The 14988-nt window shown below is 40.3% G+C and overlaps 1 protein-coding gene across 3 annotated transcripts in view; it reads right to left on the minus strand.

The window, feature by feature from the left end:
* Positions 1–14988, minus strand: part of adcy2b (adenylate cyclase 2b (brain)) — a 103044-nt gene that overhangs the window by 12650 nt on the left and 75406 nt on the right. For 2 of the 3 annotated variants that reach the window (XM_034161033.1, XM_034161035.1), the window contains exons 14-18: positions 11662–11759; positions 11008–11092; positions 5046–5186; positions 4828–4941; positions 1992–2176 (exon numbers count right to left, since the gene is read on the minus strand). In XM_034161033.1, coding sequence (XP_034016924.1) covers positions 1992–2176; positions 4828–4941; positions 5046–5186; positions 11008–11092; positions 11662–11759 — 623 coding nt within the window. The remainder of the gene's footprint in view (positions 1–1991; positions 2177–4827; positions 4942–5045; positions 5187–11007; positions 11093–11661; positions 11760–14988) is intronic. The other variant, XM_034161034.1, reaches the window with a different exon arrangement.

Consider the following 14988-nt stretch of genomic DNA (forward strand, 5'->3'; position numbering starts at 1 on the left):
AGAACAGCCTTTCAAGATATGGAAGTGCCCAGATAAGAGGTGGCACGAAGTCACCATCAAGTCACACTCAAGTCATGAATCAGCAAGTCTCAAGTCATAATGACCACAAATTGTTTGCAAGCAGACTTGAGACTTGACTTGGGACTTGCAGATTCATGACTTGAGAATGACTTGACAGTGATGTTGTCCCACCTCTGGACCAGACCTTAGTGGGTGGATCCACCTACTTTTGGTCTGGTAACTCCAATGGTCCATCTACTGATGGAGTGTCGGCTGCTGTAGCAGATCGGCTCCTTCTAAGGATGCCAGATGTCACCCCAGTCCCATGCCCAGTTTGTGACTTGTAACCACAGACCTGTTGTGGCTTCCTTGACATTGCAGTTGTAGTCTTGCAGACTACCTACCGTCTGCTCAATATCCAAGATTAAATTTGGCCATGGCTTCAAGATCACCTTGATTCTCTGAAATTTGCAGAGCTGGGGCAGAATACTGGTGTTCATTGTGTGAATCAGTGGTTTTGATATATTTGTTAATGAGGAAATGTTTACTGATCTTGCCTTTGTGGATGATCCTGCGATCTTTGCAGAATCAAGGAACACCCTGATTGCAGCACTTCAGAAGCTGAGCAAGGAATGGGAGTGCCTGGGTTTGCAATTATCCTGGACCAAGAATAAGATTCAAGTTTTCAATCACTTTCTGGACTCTGCCATCAGAAGTGTATCTGCATGCAGTAAAAGTGCTGAATTTATAGAGACATTGATGACTGTGGGTTCCTGGCCTCTGAGATCAATGGATGCCTTTGAAGAGCAGACGGAGACATGAAGTCGCTGGACAGAAGTGCTTGGCGATGTCAGTATCTTTGTGAGAGAGTGAAGGTCCAAGTCTTTAGAGTCCTGCTTCCTGTCCTACTGTATGGATGTGAGACTTGGATGCTAACCAGTGATCTATGGTGACAACTGGACGTCTTTGGTCTCTTTGAAGGATACTCGGGTAACACTGGAATGACTCTGTGTCAAACAAGCTGTAACTTAAGGAGACTCAGATGAGGAGTATCACTTACAGATGAGCATCACCATTGACATTTTGGACATGTGACATTTCTCCAGCATGCAGGTTCCTCAGTGTTGAAGAACCCAATGACAGAAGAAGACCTGGGGATGCCCATATTTCACCTGGCTGCAGAAGATAGATGTTTACCTTTGAGAAGTGGGGAAGAACCAGTTGTCTGTCTAGGTTGTTGTTATCGAGGACTTAGCGTGGCACCAGCCCATGCTCCTAGGCTTGACTTGACTTCAGAGAAGATCAGTACCTCCAAAGCTTGGAGCTGGTGGCCACTGTGGCCACTGCTGCTTGAGTACAAAATGTCCATTAATGCTCCTCCACACGTACCTCATTAAGAGGTTGATGATATTTTGTCATCTGAAAGTCACAGAGTCGAGGTCGTTGCCTTCTCTGGTGTGCTCTTCTCCCAAACATGGGGATGCTTTTCAGTCACATCACTGTGTGGCTGTGTGAGACAGCCAGACTGCATGATAAAAACTGATTTTTATTTATTTATTTATTTTTCACCACTCCAATTTGGTATCCGGAAAAGTTTTTGCATAATATTTTTTTTTTTTTCAGCACCAAGCTTCCAGCTGTCAGTCAGTATGAATAATAAATTCAGCTCCATCAACAAAAACTGCTGCAGCTCCCCTGCTGCCACTCATGTTCTCCTGTTCTTCAGGGGTTACAGCTCATCCAGGTTTTTTCTTTTAGGACATTGCTTCCTCGGCTGTCCCGTGTCCCCAGAGAGTGCCGTCGAACCCCATTCATCATTTTTATAGACTCATTTTTATAGATGCATCAAAACAGTGCGTAAAGTGCGTTGCAGAGTCAAAGGAGAAGTGTGAGGTTTCAAAGAGAAAACGCCGGCCTTGCATGGAAATACAGATTCAAAACAGGAGAAATTTGTGCGTGTGTGTGTGTGTGTGTGTGTGTGTGTGTGTTACCTTTCCAGGGTCTCCGTGCGATACTGTGCTTCACTAAAACTATCCAGCAGGGAGGCATGCGTCTGGAGGATGATGATGTTATATATCACCACGGCAACCAGCATCACCACCATCTTCAGCTCGTAGTTGATCCTCAGAAACACAGAGCAGGACACCAGGCCAAGTATGCAGCAGTAGATGAAGTACTAGATGAAGAAAGATGCAAAAAATATGATGATCAATAGGAACTTGCGAAACTGTGAAAGGATTGTGTGTGTGTTTGTGTGTGTTCATAAGTTGAAGTTGCGTCGCAGCACTTTGCTCAAGCTCAAACATCTTGCAGTAGGACTGGTGCTGTATTTCAGGTATTAGATCATAATGTATATTGCATGATGTTTACATACATGTTATCAGAGGCATACAGGCTACAGGTGCACACACACACACACACACACACACACACACACACACACACACACACACACACACACACACACACACACACACACACACACACATGCTACACATTTATATTTGACAACGCAAACATCGCAACACACTCACCGTTGCAAAATACAGCTTGATTATAGGTCCACAGGATTTAGAAAACAAATTTATGTGAGGTGATAAAAAGATGATTCCATGATTGAAACCCTGAATTGGATAATTTGTATTAACTGCAGATGTAGCTATTATCTGATAGTTCCTTTCACAGTAAAAAGTATCACTACTGAATTGTATCATAGCCCAGGTATGTAGATAAGAATCAGATTGTGTTTTGAGGAAGAGATGCATATCCTTATTTATTGCTGTGTTGGTGTGATACTACACGTACAGCACGGCAGGACCACCACAGGAATTTACATTCACCACATTATAAAGTTATTTTGGATATTGATGCACAGCTTTAATTTGAAATTTGAAATCAGAAAAAAACAAACAGATGTGATTGGTGCACTTGATCTTCCACACACTCTGCGTCTGACCTCACAACTATCAGTATGTCGACCGTTTATGAGCATCTCCAGCACGTCAGTATCCCGATGACCAGCTGTCTCATACCTCCACTAATAAGTGAATGCTTATATTCGTCTTATGTGTATAGAAATCAGCCTTTTATCAAGTCATGGCAGTTTTAACTCACTAAATGCATTCATAATGTTGTTTGTACAGTGAGTCAAACTCTCTGTTTTGGTAAACCACACTATCCTATGCCAAATTTGATTATTTTTTCTTTTTAACACCAGCAGTAGCCACCTGAGAACTTCAGATTAGGTTCCAACTTCTCTCCCAATTACAGTTTTTCTATTTGTGTTGCTAGGAAGAAAATATGACACTGTAGCGATCCTTCATCACCGTAACCTGGAGGTCCTCGGTCTGCTCTCTGATCTGTTAACACGCCCAGCAGACAGCGTGTCCCCTCTGTCCCACAGGTGTTAACACGCTGAGGCGCGCAATGTGTAAACTACGCAGACAAAAGGGCAATTCTATGGTAACGGAATTACAACAACAGCAAACTCTGGACATATGGCATCTAACCACGACAGATTAGCTCAGATTGTAATTCCGTTACCACAGAATTGCCCATAAGTCTTTGTTTACAACTATACAAATAAATCCTCCTGTCTTGGCTCCCTGTTGTAGATGTGCTAACGAGCCGAGACGCGTACATTGAGAACTTCCTGTCAGTGTCCCTGTGGGTTATGCAAATCGACATCTGCCGACAGGACCCCCATGAGGGGCCCAGCAATCGTCTGTTCTCTGTTCTGCGCACATATGAAGCTGTTTCCTGTAATTGCTAGCGTGTTCTCTATGCATATGACATGCTGTCTCGCATACTGATATGTCGTGTCTCCTTTGTGTGTCTGCCGTACATATGACAGGTCTGTAACTGTGTGAATGAAGGACACTCATTCTCTCACGCACGTCAACAACGACGCTGCAATAAACACACTCGTGGTCACTACACGACCACCAACTTACACATGGGTGATCCCAACGTGATCACCCGAACTGCTACAACACTACAAAAACATAAAATCACTTACATAATAAAACAGATGTGGAATGTGAAAACAACCAGGAAGCTGCTAAATGTGCAGGAGCATCTGTGTCAAGGTTTAATGCAGTGCCGCCTGAGGGATCAAAGGTCACGGGCATTCAATGTTGGTTTTTGGCCTTGCTGCTTAAGTGTAGAAAGTTCTCCAGATTCTCTGAATCTTCTGATTATATTATGGACTGTAGATGATGGAATCCCTAAATTCCTTGCAATTGAACATTGAGAAACATTGTTTTTAAACAGTTGGACTATTTTTTTTCACGCAGTTGTTCACAAAGTGATGATCCTCACCCCATCTTTGCTTGTGAACAGCTGAGCCTTTTGGGGATGCTCCTTTTATACCAAATCATGACACTCACTTGTTTCCAATTAACCTGTTCACCTGTGAAATGTTCCAAACAGGTGTTCTTTGAGCATTCATCAACTTTCCCAGTCTTTTCTTGCCTCTGACCCAGCTTCTTTGAAATGTGTTGCAGGCATCCATTTCAAAATGAGCAAATATTTGCACAAAACAAAAAAGTGTATCAGTTTGAACATTAAATATCTTGTCTTTATGGTGTATTCAGTTGAATATAGGTTGAAGAGGATTTGCAAATCATTGCATTCTGTTTTTATTTACATTTCACACAACATCTCAACCCTAACGTCTCAACGTCTGATCTATTAATGAAATTAGAATGAAAAGTTCACCAGGAGGATGCAGGAGAGTGTCATTGGGGCTCTAAGGGTTAAAATCACAACTCAAGTGTTATCATGTTTTTACAGCCCTTGTGACTGAACACTTTTTGTTGTACTTACTGGCAGGTAAAACTTATCTTTTGTAAAGACCGTAGAGCCACGAGGGTCCAACAGGCTGTCATTGGTTAAGTTCTTGATGGGAAGAGTTGGCAGCACTTCATCCTCTAAGAAGAACTGAGCACAAAGAAGGAACAAAGTGCACAAACGTTGACCTGGTACATATTATGCATTCATGTGTGTCAAATCGAAATATCAATCATTTTTGATTTGCTGCTCACCATGTTAAAGACAGACATCACCAATATGAGCGCAGTGGTCGTCATGGTAAGGACCAATCGTAGCCAGGGGTTATTGGTCACGATGATGCGGGAGGAAGTGGAGAACCAGGGAAGTGAGCACAGCGGATCCTTCCTTCCCTGCTGAAGATGCACGGAACAATTCCATGAATTGTTCCAAACTGGCACAAAGCCAGACATTCATCGACAGCAACAACTTCTTCATTTTTCAAAGGAAAGCTTTCTGGCATGATTTGGAGCAGCGCAACTCTTCATGGCACATAATGAAATACAGTTTTTCTATCCATCATATCCACATTCATCATTTGATTGCTTTCATTTCATGCAGGACTGTCCCTGGCATTTATTATTATTATTATTATTATTATTATTATTATGTATATTAGTAATTGGATCTAAGCTGGGCATCCTCATGAGTGAATTCCTTCATTCTTCCAGTACCTACACAAATAGGTGTGGGTGGAACTCATGCTTGTATGTGGCTTAGTGGTTAGTACTGTTGCCTCATCATGAGAAGGTCCTGGGTTTGCTACCTGTCTGGATCTTTCTATGTGGCATGTTCTCCCCATCTTCATGTGGCTTCCCTCCGGGTGCCCTGACTTCCTCCCACGTCCAAAGACTTTCAGGTGATCTGGAAGCTTTAAATTGGCAGCTGGTATGGATGTGTTTGTTTGCCTGTATGTGGCCCTGCGATGGATGTGCAGCCTGTCTAGAGTGTACCCCGCCTCTCGCCCAATCATCATTGGGATTGGCTCCAGCTCCCACATGACACTTAATTGGAATAAGGAGATATGAAGAATAAATGGATCTGTTGAAGTCAAGAACTTGCTTTGATGAATGATTAGCCATCTTTGAGCGAGGCTATGCATCAGTGTTGGGCTGAGGTATGAGTAATCTCCTACTTCAGTGACTGTTCTAGCTAGAGGTGGGCGATACTGGGAATTTTGGTATTGATCCAATACCAAGTAAATACAGGCTCAGTATCGCCGATATCGATGCCAATACAGATACTTTTTCATAATTAAGCTTCATAGATCCAAAGGATCTAAAAGACCTAGGAGAGCATTTCGCCAAACATTGTATGTAACAACAAAATACTTAATCACAATCAACGTTTTTGTTTAAAAAATATCACTCAACACAACTTAAAACAAAATCTCCTGAGTTAGAGGGCTGACAAACCACAATACAACAAAATTAACACACCACAACAAATACTGTAAACATTTTCATACTTATTCTGTTTTTCCAAGTCAAACAATACAATAAAATAATACAAAAAATAATGAATTTCTTCCCTTCAGTGCACTTCTCTATGTTGTTTCTTAAATAAAGAGTGTAAAAAATATAGAACTTAAAGCAAATTAAAACAATCTTCTGAGGTTAGAGAGCTGATAAACCACAATAGAGAAAAGCTAACACACCACAACAAATATTGTAAAAAGTTTCAAACTTGTTCTTCTTTTTTTTTTCAAGTCGAACAATACAAGAAAATAATACAAAGAATAAGGAATTTCCTCCCTTCAGTGCACTTCTGGGTTTAAACAAAATAAAAACATTAAGTGAAAATTAAATAAAGAAAGAATAAATTAAAAAAGAAAGAGCGTTGCTCTTACAGACAGAGAGTAGACTTTAATGAATCTGCAGTCAGTGCGTGCGGGAGAGAAAAAAGCTTGAGTATCGATCTTTTTACACGAGGATCATTCAGTATCAATACCAGCATTGGTATTGATATTATCGATATTAGGATCGATCCGCCCACCTCTAGTTCTAGCATCAATGCATTCACTCACTCAGTAATGTGGTCTGTTTCACTGGGACTCTAACCTTCACCTCCTTGTTGTCAGCACTCTGTCACTATGAACAGTGGACTCTTATTAGTGTTTAGCTCCAACATTTCTGTCATTGGATGTTCTGACAATGTTGTGCTTTTTGTGTTGTCTTGTTAGTATGGCCATAGCAGATGGTCACCTGACTAAGTCCGGTCTGCTTGAAGTGTCTTCCTATGAACTTACCTTCCCATTGTAGCCAATTTTCTTGCTCATAGGGTGGATACATTCACTTGGGAATGCGAACACAGACAAAGTATATGTGCTTCACAGCCTTCTCTTGTTGGTACGTGTCCAAAATCACGTGTTTGCAAAATTTAATCTGGATTGATGAAAGAATAAAACGCTGCCTTGGCCACATTGTGCCAGATTTTTGATATTTCTCCGAATCTCATTTAACTTCAAAAGACATTTTTCAAAGCAGCTGTTCTTTCATGTGTGAACAGTGCTTCCATCTGTAATACAGACTATTAATAATAACTCACAATAACTTACAATACGTCAGGCATCACCTCTCATTAAGTCAATGACTGCATGCGTTCTCTCTTCAGGGGTCACTGAGGGCTTCAACCAGAACGTTTTCAGTGCAAAACCAATAATTAGCGGCAATCAGTCCAATGGGACATGCTGGTATATAATTTGCTCTCTTGCTTCTCATTCAGGGGGTGTAAAGTTAATTTCTGGGTCAGGACAGACCCAAGGTAATCACCAAGTAACCCCCCCCCCCCCCCCCATTTATGGAGGAGTTAGGCGGAGAAATACTTTAACTGCCAATGAAACACTTAAACTGGCAGCCGAGGCAGATTGGAAGTGACACCTATTAATCTACTTGTGTTTAATTAAAAACTCCTGTGAAGTCATTAATATGTCAATGGCCTGAAATTTGCTTAGGGTACCTAAGGTGGCACCCTAAGTCAAATGGAGTGCTGACTTAGGGTGCCATCCTTCCTGCTCGCCCTAAGCAGTGCCACCCTAAGGGTGCTTAGGGTGGCACTGCTGTAGGGGTGGCCACCTACCCCTCAAAATTAATTATGAGTTAGCCTTATGGAAATACCTTAATATTGTAGCCAAGACAATTAGTTAACTGGCAAAAGCAGCGAAAACATAATGGAATTTCATCTTTTTTCCTAAAAACGTGGTAAAATATTGAACATATTTGTAAAATTTACTCGTCTATGAGCGTGACATCGCACACAACAGAACAAGTCTGGTTTATATGGAGACATGATGAAGAATAAGTGTGCATCAATGTTGAAGTAAGGCGTAAATAGCATACAGAAAACCTTTTGTCACCTTAACACTGAATTGATGCATCAGAACTTTGTTGTAAATCATTTGATCCACAACATTGGATTTTCATTGGAAAATATAGAGAAGAAGTGCAGAATAGTAACAAAAAACCCCACCAGAAAACAGGAGTGATAAGCATGAGATGGAGTGATATAGTGATACGGCAGGCGTAAAAGTTGTTTACTATTATTAGTAATCAATGATAATAGATTAGGAGACTGTGAGCACTGAGGTACTGTTTGGTCTACGGACGTGACGTACAATAATTAGTGAGTTTAGTGGAAGATGGAGAACCACCACCAAGCATGCTTAGACTGAAATTCATAAATACCGTTGTGTTCAGCACCATTGTTGATACTGACAACTTAACAACAAAGACATCAAGAAGATCATCTGGAAATGGTGGTCTACGGACGTGACAAAACCGTTAAAGAGTTCACATCCGTGACAGTCATAATGCAGCCACTCAGAAATGTATCAAAATGAAGGTTAAAAATTCTGTTACATCTGCAATCAATAAATATTCTGCGTAAAATAGACGGCATGGAATTAGTAAAAACCTACATTTGGACCTTGAAACAGCTGTTTCAAAATGATATGTTTTCTCAACCATTGAACTGTGACTTATATGATTGACTTGTACACATGAATATACTAATGAAGAAATTATTGCCAGACTTATGATTTTATGTGTATGTTATTCACTGGAACCCATAGAAATAAAAAACACAAAAAGTGTCTCTGAATCAACAACAGACATATTTTAGTGACAGTTGTGTGCATTAAATGTGATGTGGCCAATGGACAATTTTCAATTGTGCCGCCATCTTGAAACCAAGACGTCCGGTTAGGGAGCCTCTCGTTCGCATGTTTGGTGTCATTAGAAACAACAGCTTGTTATGATGCCTTACGGACTGGCTAACTGATCGGATGTTATGACGCCTCACAGAGCGGCTGATCGGTCAGATGTTATGACGCCTCATGGATTGGCTAACTGGTCGGATGTTATGATGCCTCACGGAGCGGCTAACTGATTGGATGTTATGACGCCTCACAGAGCGGCTGACCGGTCGGATAGTATGACGCCTCACAGAGCGGAAGACCGATCGAAGCTGGATGCTGGTTAAACAATGTCTCTGAAAGTCAACATAAGTCCAGATTTCTTGTTTTGTTTTGGCTTTGGTGTCCTTCGTTAGTGCTGTGTGACTGGGGCTCTACATTTGTTGCTAGGAAAGTTCAACGACCAAAAAATACCAACATCCTGGGTGCAATGAACATGTTTTCACTATTTATTTGACTTCTTTATGTGACTGACATTGTTATTCAAGCATTCACGTACAAGAAAGTTTCTTGACAGTTCTTGCTGTTGAACGAAACTGCTTCTCCTTAACCAGACAGAGTTGTGATGTCATCACACATACATGTAGGCACTGCTCTATCGCAACTTGAAAATCCCCCATTGTGACATGCAATTTTGGGTGATTTTCCCAAAATTAGACATTCCAGTTGTCTTGATTTATGAAACTGTGCTAGATATCCAAAGTAAATTGGTACGTTATAGGTGCCCGGACTTGTACCCAACATAAAATGAACTTAATACTGACCAGCAGAACATTTTTATGCTTATTTTTCCATGCAGTGTTATTTTGGTACCCTAAGTGAATTTCAGCACCAGTGCAGCCATTAATATGTCCTTATTTAACTGTTGCTATGTCCCGATTTGACCAACTCCTCTCTGTGTAGGTTTTGAACATGTCCAGAATTTGACCGCGCCCTTAAACAATTTCCACTGCATTTCTGATAAGTTGTGCAGATTCTTTTTGCAGACTCTTAGGTTTTTTTTTTTTTTACAGATATGTCATCATAGCTGACTGTGACGGGAGCATAAATCACAGTGGTTCTCTTATATCACAATAAATAGTCTTCTACACTATAATTAGGTTATGGTGTTGTAGAGAAGTTTTGCAAGTTGATTTTTATGCAGGACTCAGTCTAGAGTCACCACGGCAGCTGTGACACAGTGTGTTTGTGGACAGTCGTGGTGCAAATTGCGGATGTACGATCTACTTTGGAAGCAGGTGAGTGAGAGAACAGATGACACGGATGGATCATGTTTTTGTGATTGATGTAAAAACAAATCACGGTCATTAGTGGCAACACCGACGGCTTTTTTGTTGTTGTTGTAATATTCTGATTTCACAAAATTGGCTCATTTGCATTTATTTCAGACTATATTTTAAATTCCGTACTTTAAGTTCGGGTAGCTCAGAGGTTAAGGAACTGGGTTGTGAAAATGTAGACTTGGGTTCAATTTCTACTCATACTACCTGTTTGTGATCTTTCACATGACACTTCATCTGCAATGTCTCTGCCCTCCCAGCTCTAAAATGGGTACCAGCCTTGGCTGAGGAACCTGAACTGGACTGATATCTTGCCCAGGGGTAGTTGCAGACTCTCATCCGCTTCGTGTTATGGAAACTGGAGCACCGGCACCAAAGCGCCTCAGGGCCTGTCGCTGACTTACTTAAAATTCAAGGGTGCTCATAATTTTGAGCAAGACTGTAAATCAGAGTTTATTGGATACGTCAGAAAGTACATTTATTCTGGTTCATGATTCCCTCAGTGTGTATGTCTATTATTACCTATTACACCCCATTTCAGGCCCAAATTGGGGTTTTTGCACCACAAGCTTAGGCAATCTTGTGTCAAAAATCTGCAACAAAGCACCGGCTTTGTTTGCTTTCCATATTTGCTCAAATGCAGCTTTAGCCCAGATGTGTGTGTGTGTGTTCATGAATTCACATTTAGATGCATGTAGGACCTACCAGAACGTGACCAGCAAAGCACAAGAGCAGGATCAGAGCCAAAAACAGGAATGCCAGGCCAAAGGAGATCCCCAACACGGCCGTTCTGCAACACACACACACACACACACACACACACACACACACACACACACACACACACACACACACACACACACACACACACACACACACACACACACACACACACACACACACAAAATAATGTTAAATATTTCATGAGGAACACAGTACAGCTGACGTGACATCTGCCAGAAAGCAGGAGAGGACACTGTGACAAATAATGAAAACATAACAACAGCACGAGGGGTTGAGTTCTAAAAATCAATGACCTCTCAGATATGGAATTACTCTGTCCGCCCACAGCAGCAAATTACGATGAAAGCGAATTTCTCATCATTATTTTTCTCCATTAAAGACACGCCACAGTTTGCTCCACCTGATCCATAATCACAGCTCCTCACAGCGCCCTTACATGTCCATTGGATTTCTAGCGTTTGGCCTCTTGCTCCCCTGTCGCTTTCATTCCAGCACATAGGACAGCTGAGGTCGAACAGCTTTTTCCCCATCAACACGCTACAAACCCATAAACTCCATTTGCTGAAGCTCTGGGGAGGGCGCAGTGTACTGACCTCTTAAAGAGTTTCGACTTACTTGGGCAAAACCAGGACCTGCACGATGAAAATACAGCAAAATATGAGGCAGGCACAGGTGACGTAGTACTTGAAGGCAGGCAGTGTGGTGGACCTGTACTGTTGACAGCAAGACAGAAACAGGAAATTTGAGCATTACAGGAAAAATGTCAAAAAGGAGAGTGCAATGACATAAACCTCCAATATCAATTTTGTGGACATGCATACCAGAAGGTCATGGACTATAACCCTGACAAACTGGCACAATCATGTTTGACCATGAACGTGCGCTTGTGAGCAGTTTGAAGATGTTACACACCGGACTTCTAGCACGTCAGGTGCATAAACAACTGCAGAGCGCATCTGTGGCACCTCTGGACAACCTCCTGGTAATACAGTAGTGTTCAGAATAATAGTAGTGCTATGTGACTAAAAAGATTAATCCTGGTTTTGAGTATATTTCCTACTGTTACATGGGAAACAAGGTACCAGTAGATTCAGTAGATTCTCACAAATCCAACAAGACCAAGCATTCATGATATGCACACTCTTAAGGCTATGAAATTGGGCTATTAGTAAAAAAAAAAAAGTAGAAAAGGGGGTGTTCACAATAATAGTAGTGTGGCATTCAGTCAGTGAGTTTGTCAATTTTGTGGAACAAACAGGTGTGAATCAGGTGTCCCCTATTTAAGGATGAAGCCAGCACCTGTTGAACATGCTTTTCTCTTTGAAAGCCTGAGGAAAATGGGACGTTCAAGACATTGTTCAGAAGAACAGCGTAGTTTGATTAAAAAGTTGATTGGAGAGGGGAAAACTTATACACAGGTGCAAAAAATTATAGGCTGTTCATCTATAATGATCTCCAATGCTTTAAAATGGACAAAAAAAAAACAGAGACGTGTGGAAGAAAATGGAAAACAACCATCAAAATGGATAGAAGAATAACCAGAATGGCAAAGGCTCACCCATTGATCAGCTCCAGGATGATCAAAGACAGTCTGGAGTTACCTGTAAGTGCTGTGACAGTTAGAAGACGCCTGTGTGAAGCTAATTTATTGCAAGAATCCCCCACAAAGTCCCTCTGTTAAATAAAAGACATGTGCAGAAGAGGTTACAATTGCCAAAGAACACATCAACTGGCTTAAAGAGAAATGGAGGAATATTTTGTGGACTGATGAGAGTAAAATTGTTATTTTTGGGTCCAAGGGCCGCAGACAGTTTGTGAGACAACCCCCAAACTCTGAATTCAAGCCACAGTTCACAGTGAAGACAGTGAAGCATGGTGGTGCAAGCATCATGATATGGGCATGTTTCTCCTACTGTGGTGTTGGGCCTATATATCACATACCGGGTATCATGGATCAGTTTGGATATGTCAAAATACTTGAAGAGGTCATGTTGCCTTATGCTGAAGAGGACATGCCCTTGAAATGGGTGTTTCAACAAGACAATGACCCCAAGCACACTAGTAAACCAGCAAAATCTTGGTTCCACACCAACAAAATTAATGCCTCGCAGATGTGAAGAAATCATGAAAAACTGTGGTTATACAACTAAATACTAGTTTAGTGATTCACAGAATTGCTAAAAAAGCAGTTTGAACATAACAGTTTTGAGTTTGTAGCATCAACAACAGATGCTACTATTATTGTGAACACCCCTTTTCTACTTTGTTTTACTAATAGCCCAATTTCATAGCCTTAAGAGTGTGCATATCATGAATGCTTGGTCTTGTTGGATTTGTGAGAATCTACTGAATCTACTGGTACTTTGTTTTCCTTTAACAATAAGAAATATACTCAAAACCTGGATTAATCTTTTTAGTCACATAGCACTACTATTATTCTGAACACTACTGTATCACAGCACAGGACGGCACCACAGGAATGCAAGGGGTGACCGAAATATGTCATAGTTCGTGACGGAAAAAATGAATTCGAGAACATCTTGAAAATCCAGCCAACCTTCTAAAGTTGACCAAGGTTTGGACAAGGTTTCAAACTGTGACCCTAAATGTCAATGAAAGTGGGAATGAGGCTTTAGAAATATTTTTCTGTAAATTTAGACATAAAGTACAACATGAACTGAAGCTGCATCAATCAGAGGTGTCACCCAGAATTAATTTGGGCACGTCCAGTGTTTACTACACGTCATCACTGTAACGCATTGAACATTTTGAAAACTGCATCAGTTCCTAAAAAAAAAAAAAAAAAAAAAAGGTTCATTTAGTGTTTGGAGCATTTACAAAATAAGAGTCATTTTCTGTAGAAACTGTGTAGAAAATGTGGAGCTGTTTTGAAAAACTGAAACATTTTCTGAGGCATTTGTTTCTTTGAAGCACTTTCTGAATGAAACACTTCATTGTGTTGCAAAAAAATGAATCACTTTTGAATGAATCACAATTCCTAAAGTATTAGTAAGTACTATTTGACCTTTTGAAAGGTTAACTTTGGGAAACAATTTGTTAATTTAGTTTTATGCATTTCACAGCAATGAATTATTGAATTATTGTTTGAAATAATTGTTTCATTTAGTGCTCCAAACCTTTCGAAAATGTGAATTATTTTCTAAACAATCGATGCCATTGTTGTTACATGCATTTTGAAACAGTGAAATCTTTTGTGAAGGAACTGGTTGAAAGTTTTGAAAAACATTTCATGCCAATAATATGTGAATATTGTTGAGATGTTTAAACTTGTCTTCTGCAATATTATGATTCAGTAATATTTTCTAGGGTGGGTCACACTGCAGTGATTCATTTCAAAACTCCTGATGCAAAGAAAATGTTTTATTTGATGATTTAACCATTTTCTGAAGCCGTTGTTTTGTCCTGTTTTTAACATGTATAACACTTGCTGAAACAACTGCTTTCAAGCACTTTGAAACATTTGATTCAGTTTCATGAGTTTGAAACCAATTGAAACACTTTCTGATTCATGCATTTAATTTACACTTTTGAGCATTTTAAAAAGTGTATTATTTGGGGAAGTTTTGCACTTTTCAAAATAGTGAATCATTGCTTGAAGCAACTGTTTCGTTTCATGTTTCAAGCATTTAAAAAAAGGAGAATCATCTTAATATTTAAAAATCCAAAAGCATTGTTCTAAATTTATTTCACACTCACACATAGACATTGGTGTGTCCTTTTATGAGTTAATTTATATTTTTTTTATATATATATGTTTGCAAATGATTCGTGGCATAAAAATGCAAGTCCAGTACCTGTAGCTCCACAGGTATGTGAACCTTATATTACAAATTACTGCTGTATAAACACACACACACGCACACACCATTTGTTGCCTACAAGGTCGCACAGTCTCTGTGACACCTGCACAGTTCAATTTAT

The sequence above is a fragment of the Thalassophryne amazonica genome, chromosome 20 (assembly GCF_902500255.1).
Source record: "Thalassophryne amazonica chromosome 20, fThaAma1.1, whole genome shotgun sequence".
NCBI classification, from domain to species: Eukaryota; Metazoa; Chordata; class Actinopteri; order Batrachoidiformes; family Batrachoididae; genus Thalassophryne; species Thalassophryne amazonica.